Consider the following 15,094-nt stretch of genomic DNA (forward strand, 5'->3'; position numbering starts at 1 on the left):
GAAGAATTTTCCCCTAGCAACACCCGGCGGGTCGGCAGGCGCCCCCTGGCGTGGCGCCTTTGCTCGTCTATATATGCCCCTGCCGACCCGGCCGCTCTCAGTTCCTTCTTAGCCCGTGTCAGTCATGGAACAGTGGAGTGCGGCTTGCTGCCTCCACTTCCCTAGCTTCAACCCGTTTTTCTCTAGTTTATACTTATAGTTGTAGTTAGTGTTAATTCTTAGTCTTTAATAGTAGTAGTTAGTGTAATTTGTATATAGTTAGAGGGCTGAGGTTCATCCTCCTCAACCCTCCCGGACCGGGCTCATGCCTGGCTCTCCCGGCTTCAACACAGTGCTCGGCCTGTGCCGCCGGCCGATTGCCAACGGGAGACCCCGATATCGTTGCCTGAAGTGCCTGGGGCAGTCCCACCTGACGGACAAGTGCAAAATCTGTAAGTCCTTTCGAACAAGGAAAAAGGAGCGGAGATCGCGTCTAAAGCAGCTCCTTATGGAGGCCGCCTTGACCCCGGCAGCTCCGGCACGAGCGCATCGAAGTCTTACCGGGCAGAAGTTCCGCATCGGCACCGGAGACAACTGGCACGCCAAAACACCACGGCACAACAGTCTCTGGCGCAGAAGTCAGCCCGGCACCGCTCCCTCTCACGAAGGCGAAGAAGTCCAGGCTCCTGCGGCTGCAGCTACATACCGCAGTCTGAGCTGGGAAACCGTGCCGTCCGGCACCGCCATCTGCCCGCGGCACCGGTTCTCCCAGCACCGTCGACTCCGGCAGGCAAGAGCCGCTTGAGTCCGGTGCCAGAAAGCTCCCTGGCGGATGCCCTGGTCGAGCTTGCTGTCCCACTACGCCGGAAACCTTTGCGACGGCGAGGGAATTGATAGCGCTGACTGAACCTCCCCGCCTCAACCCATCACGCCGGTGGCGGGTACTCGTCTACGGGGAAGCCGGCTATGTTTCGACCGATATCCTCGAGAAGTGGACAGCACCGTCGGAGATCGAGATCACGGCACCGTTCCCACTGCCGTCTCCGTCACACGCCCGCTCGCAGTCCCGGCACCAGTCTCTCTCTCGGCGCCGGTCGTACTCGCGGCACCGGTCCAGGTCACCGGAACCGGTACTCGTCTCGACGGTCTACTCCCCGGTACCATTCCTGACGGAGCCATCTCACCGTCGTTGCTCGCGATCTACCTCCGGCACCAGGCTGGTAGCAGTCCCATTCCCGGTCAACCTCCGCGCCGTGCTGGACGCAGGTCGCTCCCGCTCCCGCACCGGTACGACTCCCGGCACCGTTCGCCATACAACGCGAGGTCCGGGTACCAGTCAACGGACACGATCTGCTCCACTTGGCCGTCCGGCACCCCTCGGTTCCTCTCCCGGACAGTGTCTCTATCTAGCGGATGTGAACCCAGAGAACCACGGGTCTGGGACAGGCGCCGCAGTGGTCCTTCTGGACACCTTGGCCTGTCATCAAGCCCAAGGTGATCCCATTGTGGTATCCCAGCCTGCGACTTCACCCGTCGGTGGAGGCCTCTATCAGCCGTCCACCGCCAGAGGACGACACCTCTACGGCGACCCAGGACCCTGAAACCGCCACACAAACGGCCCCCCTCTAGAGCAAGAACCTGAGGAGGAACCTGTGGTCCCCGTCTCTATCTCCTCCTCGCGCGGACGAGGCGGTGGCGGGCACTTCAAACTTCGGGCCCGCCCCCCATCGACCTACGCACCCACCAAAGACCTGCTCCGCCGTGTAGCATTGAGCATTAACCTGCAGGTGGAGGAAGTCCCCGAGGTGGAGGACCCGGTCGGGACATTCTGTCTTCGGATGCCCCGACACGGGTCGCTCTGCCTTATACGCTCCATCAAGCAAGAGCGGACACAATATGGCAGTCTCCGGGTCTATCCTCCAACGGCCAGGGCGTGGAGAGAAGTACATGGTGCCCTCTAAGGGTACCAGTACCTCTACACCCATCTTCCTCCATGCTCCCTGGTCGTACAATCCGTCAATGAGGAGTGCCATGGCAGCACAGCCCCGCCCCAAAATCGCGAGAGGCTAAACGCATGGACCTGGCTAGAGGACGCAAAGTGTACTCCGCAGGGGGTCTGCAGTTGCGGGTTGCCAACCAACAGGCCCTCCTCAGTAGATACTATTTTAACACCTGGCAGTCCATGGCCAAGTTCACTGAGCTGATACCGCTAGATCCCGTCCGGAGTTCCAGAGCCTGCTGGAGGAGAGCAAAAGAATCTCCAGAATCTCCTGCAGGCTCCCTCGACGGCGCAGATTCAGCGGCTAGGACCGTCACGGCAGGAGTAACAATGAGGAGGATTTCATGGTTGCCGTGCCGGATTGCCTCCAGAACTGCAACACACGATTCCAGGACTCCCATTCGGGGACAGCGACCTCTTTTCGGAGAAGACGGACCCACGTCTCCAAAGCCAAAGGAAACCGCATTATCATGCGCTCCTTAGGCATGACACGCCGCAGACCAAAGAACGTTCCTTCGCGCACAGCCTCCGCGCCCCTACCCCCCACCACGCCCCCGCTAAGACTTTAATAGACGACGGGGCCGGTGAACGAGACGTCAGTCTGGTGCCCAGGGGGACAAAAATAATGGTTCGCCAAACCGCCGGGACCTAACAAAATTTTTGAAGGTGCGGTCGAGAGAGCAGAGCACCAGTCCCTTTCGGTCTCCTTTCCTTTTTCAAAACCGCCTTTCTCCCTTCCTCCCGGCGTGGACCCGTCTAACTTCGGATCGTTGGGTTCTGCGCACGGTGGAGTTGGCTACCACCTCCAGTTTATTTCGCCTCCTCCTCCCACCCACCTCCCCGTCCCTCTTCAGGACCTCTCACAGCATCTCCTGTACCAGGAGGTCCTCACGCTTTCTCGAAATTGGAGCCATAGGGGAGGTGCCCTCAAGATCTCGGAGGGAGAGGGTTTTACTCCCGCTATTTTCTATCCCAAGTCAAAAAGGGGTCTCCGACCCATCCTAGCTGCGCGGACTCAACGCTTCGTGAAGAAGTTGAAGTTCACATGGTGTCCTTGGGGTCTATATCCCGTCCTGACCAGGGAGACTGGTTCGCTGCTCTCGACATGAAGGACGCCTACTTTCATGTTTCGATCTACCACCACACGACGTTTTCTCGCTTTTGTGGTACGGGACGCCACTTTCAATTCACGGTCCTGCCCTTCTGCCTTTCCTGCCCGCAGGTGTTTACGAAATGTTATGGCGGTAGTGGCCGCTTTCCTCCGTCGACGAGGCATATGTGTCTTCCCCTACCTGGACGACTGGCTTGTTCACGGGTCTTTCAGAAGGCTCAGGTCGCCACACACATAGCGGTCAATACAGAGCTGTTCGAAACTCTAGGCTCTTGATCAATTTCGACAAGTCCATCTCGTACCAAGCAGAGGATAGACTTCATAGGAGCTCTCTAGACTCCACTCTCGCGACAGCCTCGCTCCACCGGCGATTCCAGGCGATTGTCTTAGAGGCCTACTCGCCTTCCCCACGACCTCGGCCCGGGTTGTCTCAGCCTGCTCGTCACATGGTGGCCTGCACCTTTGTCACCAAGAACGCAAGCTCCGCCTTCGCCCCTGCAAATTTGCTTGGCCTCCGTTTATCAACCTCGGAGGGACAGCATGGACATCGTGGTCACTCTCCCACAGACCGTTTTGCTTCCCTCCGCTAGTGGCAAGACCCTCCCTGGTATGTCGGGCTGCCGTTCCATGCCAGGCAACCATCTATCGTCCCTGACAAGCAGACGCGTCCCCTGGGCTGGGGAGCTCACATGGGGTCTCGCCGAACACTAGGGTCTCTGGCGGCTCAGGAGCTCTCACTGCACATAAACCGAGAGCTCGAGCGGTCCGCCTCGCCTGTCAGACTTCTCCCTCACCTGCAAGGACGTTGCGTCTTAGTGCTCACGGACAACACACGGCGATGCACTTATAAACAAGCAGGGAGGGACCCGTTCTCTCCCTCTTTGTCAGGAGGCTATCGCACTCTGGGATTTTATATAGCCCACGCCGTGGGACTGGTGGCTCCTCCTCCCAGAGTCGGCTGAACTATTGGCGGACATGTCAGCAGTCCTTCCTACCACGAGTGGTCCCTTCGTCCGGACATAGCCCATTCTCTTTTCCGGAGGTGTTGAGGTTTCCCCGATCGACCTCTGGTCGCCTCCCGCACCAACGAAAGTGCCCCGCGTTCTGCTCCTTCCGCGGTCTTGCCCGCGATCGATTCAGACGCATTCCTCCTGTCCTGGTCGACCCACCTCCTATATGCCTTCCCACCGTTCCCTTGGTGCACAAAGTCCTGGTAAAGCTGCCAGGACCAGGCTCGGGAATTCTCATCGCCCAGCTGGCGGGCCTTCGCCAGCACTGGTCACCACGCTGCTGGACCTGTCCGTAGCCAGTCGGTTCTCCTGCCTACATCAGGACTTAATATCTCAAGACCACAGCCGGCTTCTCCATCCGACCTCCAGTCCTCACCTGGAGGCGTGTTCCTGCTGGCTGAGCTCTGCGGAGCTGCGCTGTTCTACCCAGTGCAGCAGGTGCTCCTGGAAAGCAGGAAAGCCTGCAACAGGCTACTACCGGCGAATGGAAGAGGTTCTCTGTCTTGTCAATCGGAAGGCGTCACCAACACGTGCTCCATCCAAGTGATATTGGAAATATCTATGGCACCTTTAATCAAGCAGAGGCTATTGCAGCTACTCGTCCTGCGAGTCCACCTAGCTCGCTCTTTCTTCGGTCCTCCAGGAGACCCCTTCCTCCGTTCTCACCGAGGCTCTAGTTCTCTCAGGGCTGGAATGCCTGTTCCAGGTCCGCCGTCCCGCCCCCTCTGGGACCTCAATCTGGTGTCTCTCAAACTAATGCCCCTCCCTTGGAACCCTTGGCGACCTGCTCTCTCCTGTAACTATCGTGAAGTGGCGTTCTCGTGTGGCCATACTCGGCCAGGAGAGTCTCTGAGCTTCGCGCTCTGCTGAACACACCTTAACACGATATTCACAAGGACAAGGTGCAGCTGCACCCGCATCCGCCTTCCGCCCAAGTGGTCTCCCCTTTCCACTTTAAGCAGGACGATATTCCTCCAGTGTTGTTATCCTAAACTCTGCTCCCATGCAAGAGCGACTACTTCACTGATGTTCACAGAGCGCTGGCGTTTCTACGTATAACCGCACCAGACCTTTCCGAAAGACCTCCCAACTTTTTATTGCCGTTGCGGACAGGAGAAAGGTCACCCTGTCTCGTCTCAAACTATCTCATCCTGGGTGACGGCTGCTGATTAAAACGTCGCTTACGCATTTAGCTCACACAGCTCTCCAGGTACGAGCGACTGCACTTCCACGAGAGCACATAGCATCCTCGATTGCCTTCAGCTTGATGTGCCCTATACAAGACATTGTCGTTTGGCGGCCATCGTGGTGTCCTGGCCATGTTCTCTGCCCATCTACCGCTGCTGGTGCAGCAAGTCCAGGACGATGCAGCTCTTGGCTTGCTGTTTTACTTCGACAGTCTTGCAACTCCGACTCCCTGACCGCCTGGTATGCTTTGGACTTCAACTAACTTTGAAGAATATGAGAGCCCGAGAAGAAAAGACGGTTAATTCACCTTCATGTAACTTGTTCGGTTCCTCGAGATGTGTTGCTCTTTCATCTCCAACACCCACACTCTCCATTCCACTATCGGAGTAAGCCAGCAGACAGGAACTGAGGAGGCAGGAGGCGGCGTGAGGGCATATATGACTGTTGCCGCAAAGGCGCCACGCCGGAACCCTCCCCTGGGGGCGCCTGCCGACCGCGGGTATTGCTAGGGGAAATTCTTCGGACGAACCTGCAGCGGCGCGCGTGCACACCTACTTTGGAATGAATATGAGCACAATCTTCGAAGAACACAAAGTTACCTTACAAAGGTGAGTAACCGTCTTTTCTTTGAACCTCAGAAAGGTTTGTTTTGGGAGACAGGATGGAAGATTTCATCTAAACCAGTTTGCTAATCCTGTTGGGTAATCTAAGATTAGTACATAGAACAGAAATTGGCTGGTTGTATATCAGTGCATTCCTCAGCTACAGCAATCTGTGGGTCTTTTGTCTTCAACAGGAGTGTGACCAGGTGCATGTAGAAGATGTTGCATCAGATGACAATGGACAAGACTTAAGGTGGTATATTTAAGATGTGTGTGGAGTGAGCAACTGATTTAGTGCTTCTCTGCTTGAGAGATTTACTACAAGAAAAGCTGTGCGGGAAGGGGAAGCTACTTAGCCAAACAATCCAGCATCGCCACTTTTGTGCTCTGTTGTACTATCTGGTGGTTGAAACTGGATAAACTTGAGGAGCAGGCTCAAAGTCTGAGATCATGCCCTCTGAAAGTCCTGCCAGAGTCTTTGACATGACACCATGCAGCTGTGACCTAGGGTGAATGGTTGACACAAGCTAGAAAGGCCTTCTACATCATTTTGGCCAGCACAGGCTTACTCTCTTGTTTGTGGTTCTCACATTTTATCATAGAGGGGCCATCGCCAAATCTAAGCTTCCCACTTTCCCTGGACCAACTCTACACTTTGATTCGAAGTAAAGCAATATTAGGACAGTATTGAGACAAGATTGGTGCAACTATCTGGGTGGTATCTGTGCTTCTCCTTGGAGGATGGGGGGTGGTGGTGGTCCTAGATATCTTATTTCTTCTCCCTGGCAGTGGTATCCTTCACACTTGCTAGGCCTGAATCTCCCCCTATACAGGCAGCTCTGCTCTCGCCAGGCCACTCTGCAGTCAGGTTTTGGGCTGGCTGCTGCCCCTCCATATATGATGGTCTTTGCAAATTGGCTTGATTGAATTTACACCAGAGAAACTGTCCATAAAGAGATGAAGCAGCCATAGAGGGTTCAGAAAGTGTTTTCCCCCTCTCTCCCAGTTTACTCAGATTAGGATAGTGAGAGCAAGTGCACAGTGCTGAGAGAAACCAAAGACAAATTTCTAAAATTTCAGCTATTCACATGGAAACTGGTCAGGTGGGATAGGGTTTAGCAAAGCAGCCTCTTGACCCTTACACAAAAGGTGTAGCTAGCTGTAGAGCACACAAGAGGAGAGGCTTTTTGTGACCTGGGCTCACGTAACACACAGGTGTCGGTCTGAGATGTAACTACAGTTGGACCATTAAATAAGTGACACCAATATAGTATAGTTAAAATGGTCACAGAAGACTGCAAGGAACTTCAGAGAAACCTAACACAACTAGGTGACAGAGCAACATGCTGGCAGATGAACTTCAGTGTTGATAAGTGCAGGGAAGAGCACGTTGAAAGGAATAATTTGAACTACTTGGCTTCCAAATTAACTCTTCAGAAAAAGAGACCAGGCTATGGTTGTGGTCATGTCTGTGAATGCATCGGCTCGGTGCAAAAAAGCAAACAAGGTGTGAAGTGTCATTAAACAGGCTAGAGAATACCACTGACAATATTTATAATGGCATGTCCTTACCTTGGAAATTGTACTTTATTACTTGACAATTGAAAAGGCAGATTCGGTTCCAGACTATTTAATGGGAGACCTGCAACCCTACCGACACATTAGTCTGAGTGTAATACAGTACCAGACAATCTTGGACTGAATTATGAAAAAATTGTCTAAATACCTAGAGGAAAGAATTATGCATAGTAAGCAGCATGGGCTCAGTAAACCTAAACTGCACTTGACAGATCTGCTGGCCTGAGGTAAACAGGTAACACAGTAAAGGTAACGTAACTAGATTTCAGTGGAACCTTTTTGTACAGAAGCCAATGAAAGCAGGAAGTCAGAAAGCAACTGGAAAGAAAACTGGAACAGGTTGGCTGAGAGGCAGCCAACCACCAAATGAGGGAGGTAGCTAATGGTCTCCTACAGGCAGTCTCTGGCTTGTGCATCTCAATACAATATGATCTGAAGTGCAAAGTGAGGTTAGTGAGATGCCCTAAACCAGGAGGGATTCACATACTTAGCTTTTGAGGAGTTTAGGTTCTAGATACATATCTGTGAATTTAAACAAATTTATTAAAACTTCTCACTTAAAAAAAAAAATCCAGTGTCTCAAAGCCAAGAAATGTGGCAGTTCGAGCTCAGCAGTGAAAAGGGGGGAGTGACTTATTCAGAAAGCCTTAGTGCAGAAACTAGTGCCATTATGTGTGTATAGAGGGAGGCATTTCCAGTAAAGCAAAGACCTCTTGTCCTGTTGAGACTGTGCTGGGGACACTGCTTGGAGTGCTTCCTGTCTTCCCCAGCTGAGGGTCAAGAAGGATGATGCCAATGAGAGAAGATGAGACCTATGAAAAGAGAGTGATTACATTTGATTACTATGGCCTGGAGGAGAGGTGATTAAAAGGGAATATAATGCTATATAACTGGGAGGTGTTAGCTGAGGGAGAAGAAGATGGTTTCTGTAGTTGGGGAGTGCAAGAGGAATAATCTCACACTTTGAATGCAATGGTTCAGGTGCAGTAGTGAGACCAGTTGAGCATTGAAGTAAATTGCCCAGTGAGCGCACAGAGTCCCCATCTTCACTGGTGCTGAGGAACAGGCCCGTTATGTAGAGAGAGGTCCAGCCTGCAATGGAGGGGCGGGAGGGAAAGGACTGGCGGTTCCAGAGGCTTGATCAGCCATGGGCAGAGAGTGAAACTAGAAAACCACCAGTTAGGAGGGTGTCAGCCAGCCTGCTCCTGTAGCTTGTGTAACAGGTTTGTTTTTCTGCTGTAGTAACTACAGTTTCTCCACGGACGGCTTCACTGGCTCAGGAAGCAACGCAAATCACAGCTCCACCGTGGGGGCCCAGGGAGGAGTGGACTGGATGAGAAAACTGGCTTTCCGCTACCGCAGAGTGCGAGAGATCTATGACAAGCACAAAAGCAACGTTGGAGGTAAATGCAGGGCACACGTGTGCACAGGTGCTGGAACCTTGACCACACGGTGGAGTTTGAGCACCATGCACAAAGCGGAGTTCTTGCTGGAAGCTGTTCCACATACAGTAACTTTTACTTGCCCTGGTGCTTGGGCATTAGCAAAGCCGCAGCCCCAAAGACAGCATATGGGATCCACCCTTTGGAAGAGCCCAGATCCTTCATTGTTTCCATTTCCTAGCTTCAGGGACATGGCCACTGCCCTGGTGGCATGTTTCATCGTTTTCATGCGTTGAAAATGCATTGACCACAAGAACGGCCATACTAGGTCAGACCAAAGGTCCATCTAGCCCGGTAATCTGTCTTCCAATAGTGGCCAATGCCAGATGCCCCAGAGTGAGTGAATCTCACAGGTAATGATCAAGTGATCTCTCTCATGCCATCCATCTCCACCCTCTGACAAACAGAGGCTTGGGACACCATTTCTTACCCCTCCTGGCTAATAGCCATTAATGGACTTAGGCTTCATGAATTTACCTAGCTCTCTTTTAAAACCCTGTTATAGTCCTAGCCTTCACAACCTCCTCAGGCAAGGAGTTCCACAAGTTGACTGTGCACTGTGTGAAGAAGAACTTCCTTTTTTGTTTTAAACCTGCTGCCCATTAATTTCATTTGGTGACCCCTAGTTCTTATATTATGGGAACAAATAAATAACTTTTCCTTATTCTCTTTCTCCACACCACTCATGATTTTATACACCTCTATCATACCCCCCCTTAGTCTCTTCTTTTCCAAGCTGAAAAGTCCTGGCTTTCTTAATCTCTTCTCATATGGGACCTGTTCCAAACCCCTAATCATTTTAGTTGCTCTTTTCTGAACCTTTTCTAATGCCAGTATATCTTTTTTGAGATGAGGATATCACATCTGTATGCAGTATTCAGGATGTGGGCATTCCATGGATTTATATAAGGGCAATAAGATATTCTCTGTCTTATTCTCTTATCATTTTGAATGATTCCTAACATCCTGTTGCTTTTTTGACCGTGGCTGCACACTGCATGGACATCTTCAGTGAACTATCCATGATGACTCCAAGAATCTCTTTCCTGATTAGTTGTATCTAAATTAGCCCACATCATATCATATGTATAGTTGGGTTATTTCTTCCAATGTGCATTACTTTACATTTATCCACATTAAATTTCATTTGCCATTTTGTTGCCCAATCACTTAGTTTTTGTGAAATCTTTTGAAGATCTTCACAGTCTGCTTGGTCTTAATTATCTTGAGCAGTTTAGTGTCATCTGCAAACTTTGCCACCTCACTGTTTACCCCATTCTCCAGATCATTTATGAATAACTTGAATAGACTTGGTCCTAGCACTGACCCTTGTTACTCCTCTCATTCTGAAAATTTACCATTTATTCCTACTCTTTGTCCCTGTCGTAGAATCATAGCATATCAGGGTTGGAAGGGACCTCAGGAGGTCATCTACTCCAACCCCTTGCTCAGAGCAGGACCAATTCCCAACTAAATCTCCCAGCCAGGGTTTTGTCAAGCCTGACCTTAAAACCTTAAGGAAGGAGATTCTACCACCTTCCTGGGTAACTCGTTCCAGTGCTTCACCTCCTAGCGAAAAATTTTCCTAACATCCAAACTAAACCTCTCCACTGCAACTTGAGACCATTACTCCTTGTTCTGTCATCTGCTACGAATGAGAACAGTCTAGATCCATCCTCATTGGAACCCCTTTCAGGTAATTGAAAGTAGCTATCAAATCCCCCTCATTCTTCTCTTCTGCAGACTAATAATCCTAGTTCCCTCAGCCTCGCTCATAATCATGTGCTCTGGCCCCCTAATCATTTTTATTGCCCTCCACTGGACTCTTTCCATTTTTCCACATCCTCCTTGTAGTGTGGGGCCCAAACTGGACACAGTACTCCATAGACTCATAGACTTTAAGGTCAGAAGGACCATTATGATCATTTAATCTGACCTCCTGCATAACACAGCCACACAATCTCACCCATCCACTCCTGTAGCAAAACCTTAGCCTATGTCTGAGTTATTGAAGTCCTCAGATTGTAGTTTGAAGACTTCAGGCTGCAGAGATCTCCAGCAAATGACCCATGCTGCAGAGGAGGTGAAAACCTCCAGGGCCTCTGCCAATCTGCCCTGGAGGAAAATTCCTTCCTGACCCAAATTGGCGATCAGTTAAACCCTGAGCATATGGCAAGACTCACCAGCCAGCACCAGGAAAGAATTCTCTGTAGTAACTCAGATCCCAACCCATCTAACATCCCATCACAGACCAGTGGGCATACTTACCTGCTGATAATCAAAGATCAATTGCCAAATGAATTGCCAAAATTAGGTTATCCATCATACCATCCCTTCATAAACTTATCAAGCTTAGTCTTAAGCCAAGATATGTCTTTACCCCACTACCCCTTGGAAGGCTGTTCCAGAACTTCACTCCTCTAATGTTAGAAACCTTTGTCTAATTTCAAGTCTAAACTTCCTAGTGTCCAGTTTATATCCATTTGTTCTTGTGTCCCCATTGGTACTAAGCTTAAATATTTCCTCTCCCTCCCTAATATTTATCCCTCTGATATATTTATAAAGAACATCATATCCCCCTCAGCTTCTTTTGGTTAGGCTAAACAAGCCAAGCTCTTTGAGTCTCCTTCATAAGATAAATTTTCCATTCCTTGATCATCCTAGTAGCCCTTCTCTGTACTGTCCCAGTTTGAATTCATCCTTCTTAAATATAGGAACCAGAACTGCACACAGTATTCCAGATGAGACCTCACCAGTGCCTTATATAATGGTACTAACCCTCCTTATCTTTACTGGAAATACCTATCTGATCCATCCTAAAACTGCATTAGCTTCAGCCATTGTTGAATAGAGGGGAATGATCACGTCCCTCGATCTGCTGGCAATGCCCCTACTGTCTTTTAACCAGTTCCCAATCCATGAAAGGAACTTCCCTCTTATCCATGGCAACTTAATTACATAGAGCCTTTGGTGAGGAACCTTGTCAAAGGCTTTCTGGAAATCTAAGTCCACTGGATCCCCTTGTCCACATGTTTGTGACCCCTTCAGAGAACTCTAATAGATTAGTAAGACACTATTTCCCTTTACAGAAACCATTTGACTTTTGCCCAATAAGTTATGTTCTTCTATATGTCTGACAATTTTATTCTTTATGATTGTTTCAACTAATTTGCCTGGTACTGACATTAGACTTACTGGTCTGTAATTGCCGGGATCACTCTAGAGCCCTTTTTAAATATTGACTTTACATTAGCTATCTTCCAGTCATTGGTACAGAAGCTGATTTAAAGGACGTGTTACAAACCATTGTTAGTTCCGCAGTTTCACGTTTGAGTTCTTTAGAGTCTTGGGTGAATGCCATCTGGTACCGGTGACTTGCTACTGTTAAGTTTATCAATTAATTCCAAATCTCCTCTAGTGACACCTCAATCTGTGACAATTCCTCAGATGTGTCACCTACAAAAGCCGGCTTAGGTTTGAGAATCTCCCTAACATCCTCAGCCGTGAAGACTGAAGCAAAGAATTCATTAGTTTCTCCACAAAGACTTTATCGTCTTTAAGAGCTCCTTTGTATCTCGATCGTCCAGGCCCATTGGTTGTTTAGGAGGCTTCTGCTTCTGATGTACTTAGAAAACATTTTGTTTTACTTCTGAGTTTTTGGCTAGCTGTTCTTCAAACTCTTTTGGGCTTTTTATTACATTTTTACACTTAATTTGGCAGTGTTTATGCTCCTTTCTATTTACCTCACTAGGATTTGACTTCCACTTTTTAAAACATGCCTTTTTATCCCACTGCTTCTTCACGTGGCTCTTTTTTAGTTCTTTTACTGTGTTTTTTAATTTGAGGTATATATTTAGTTGGGCCTCTATTATGGTGTCTGTCAAGGTTTTTTTCTCCACTTTGAACTCTAGAGTACAAATGTGTGGGAACCTCCATGGACCTTCTAAGCTTAATTCCTAGCTTAGATCTGGTAATGCTGCCACCAGCCAAAAATATAGTGTTGGTACACTTCCTGTTCCCCAAACCCTTGGATCTGAACACAAGGAGAAATTAACCCTCCCCTGTCCTTTCCCCCCACCAATCCCTGGTGAGTTCAGACTCAATCCCTTGGATTTTAAAACAAGGAAAAAATCAGTCAGATTCTTAAAAAGAAAGCTTTTTATAAAGAAATAAAAAAGTAAAATTATCTCTGTAAAATCAGGATGGAAAATGCTTTACAGGGTATTCAGATTCATATAGACTAGAGGAGATTCCTCCCAGCCTTAGATTCAAGTTACAGCAAACAGAGGTAAAATCCTTCCAGCAAAAGGAGAAGCATCAAAGTGAAAAGAAAACAAACATAAGACTAATCCGCCTTGCCTGGCTATACTTACAATTTTGAAACATGAAAGACTGATTCAGAAAGATTTGGAGAGCCTGGTTGTACGTCTGGTCCCTCTTTGTCCCAAGAGCGAACAACGAACAACACAAACAACACAGAGACTTCCCTCCACCAAGATTTGAAAGTATCTTGTCCCCCATTGGTCCTCTGGTGAGGTGTCAGCCAGGTTCACTGAGCTTCTTAACCCTTTACAGGTAAAAGAGACATTAACCCTTAACCATCTGTTTATGACAGTGTCTTTGAAGAGCGTCCATGCAGCTTGCAGGGATTTCACTCTAGTCACTGAACCTTTTAATTTCTGTTTAACTAACCCCCTCATTTTTCCATCGTTCCCCTTTCTGAAGTTAAATGCCACAGTGTTGGGCTGTTGAAGTGTTCTTCCCACCACAGGAATGTTAAAAGTTATTATATTATGCTATTTCCAAGCATTACCGGGGCAGCTCTAGCTTTTTTGCTGCTCCAAGCACGGCAGACAGGCGGCCTTTGGCAGCATGCCTGTGGGAGGTCCCTGGTCCCACAGATTCAGCGTACCCACCACCGAATTGCCGCCAAATCTGCGGGACTGGCAGACCTCCTGCAGGCAAGCTGCCAAAGGCTGCCTGACTGCCCCCTCGCAGGGACTGGCAGGCCGCCCCCCATGGCTTGCCGCCCCAGGCACACACTTGGAGCGTTGGTGCCTGGAGCCGCTGCTGAGCGTTGCATCTTGGACCAGATCCTGTGCTCCACTCGGGACTTAATCGAGAATTGCCTCTCCCCTTGTGGGTTCCTGTACTAGCTGCTCCAAGAAGCAGTCATTTAAAGTATCGAGAAATTTTGTCTTTGCATTTTGTGCTGAGGTGACATGTTCCCAGTCAATATGGGGATAATTGAAATCCCCCACTACTATCCAGTTCTTTATTTGGATAGCTTCTCTAATCTCCCTTAACGTTTCATCGTCACTATCACTGTCCCGGTCAGGTGGTCGATAATAGATCCCTAATGTTATGTTCTTATTAGAGCATGAAATTACTATCCATCGAGATTCTATGGAACATGTGGACTCACTTAAGATTTTTACTTCAGTTGATTGCACATTTTCTTTCACACATAGTGCCACTTCTCCACCCCCCGCATGACCTGTTCTGTACTTCCAGTATATTTTGTACCCTGGAATGGTTGTGTCCCATTGATTGTCTTCACTCCACCAGGTTTCTGTGATGCCTATCATATCAATATCCTCCTTTATCACAAGGCACTCTAGTTCACTTATCTTATTATTTAGACTTCTAGCGTCTTCTTCAAGTGCTGTCCCTGTCAGTGCTCCACTCTAGGGTGACGGTGCATCCCGGTGCCGTTGATTGGAGATTTTCGGTAGCAGTGCCTGGTTGGGACACGTGCACTCAGTTGGTATCTCCCGTCTCGTTGGAATCTTCCTGAGTGCGTGCGCCCCACACCCTCCTCAATTCCTTCTCAACCGTCCTCGGCCGAAGACGGAACTCAGGGCAGTGCTGCCTTCTCTTCCCTGGTCTCTATTAGGAAACAGTAACAAAAAACATTGAAATAATTATTAGTTACATCCCAGTTGTTTCCCTTCCTTGAGTGTAGGTACATAGTTAGTTACTTAGTTTAAAAAAAAAAAAAATCCCTCAGGCTTGTCTCGCATTGAGACATTCTCCACGGCCATGTCTAATTCATAGTGCCAGGAGCTTCAGGATTCAAAAGGTGTATTTCCTGTCAGGAATCCATGCCATGGAGAGATGGGCACTCATACTGTGTGGAGTGCCTTGGGGACACCCACGTCCCTGTGAAGTGCCTCCCTTGCGCG

The 15,094-nt window shown here is 49.2% G+C and overlaps 2 protein-coding genes across 7 annotated transcripts in view; one reads left to right on the plus strand and one right to left on the minus strand.

Annotated features, from left to right (window-relative positions):
* HNRNPR (heterogeneous nuclear ribonucleoprotein R) overlaps positions 1–15,094 on the minus strand; it is a 667,870-nt gene that overhangs the window by 333,978 nt on the left and 318,798 nt on the right. The gene's annotated exons all lie outside the window — the stretch shown is intronic.
* The window catches only part of EYA3 (EYA transcriptional coactivator and phosphatase 3), a 146,264-nt gene that overhangs the window by 110,841 nt on the left and 20,329 nt on the right, over positions 1–15,094 (plus strand). For all 4 annotated transcript variants that reach the window (XM_032805937.2, XM_032805941.2, XM_032805942.2 and 1 more), the window contains 2 exons: positions 6,084–6,142; positions 8,710–8,870. In XM_032805937.2, the coding sequence (XP_032661828.1) occupies positions 6,084–6,142; positions 8,710–8,870 (220 nt within the window). The remainder of the gene's footprint in view (positions 1–6,083; positions 6,143–8,709; positions 8,871–15,094) is intronic.

This window comes from Chelonoidis abingdonii, chromosome 25 (genome assembly GCF_003597395.2).
Source record: "Chelonoidis abingdonii isolate Lonesome George chromosome 25, CheloAbing_2.0, whole genome shotgun sequence".
NCBI classification, from domain to species: Eukaryota; Metazoa; Chordata; order Testudines; family Testudinidae; genus Chelonoidis; species Chelonoidis abingdonii.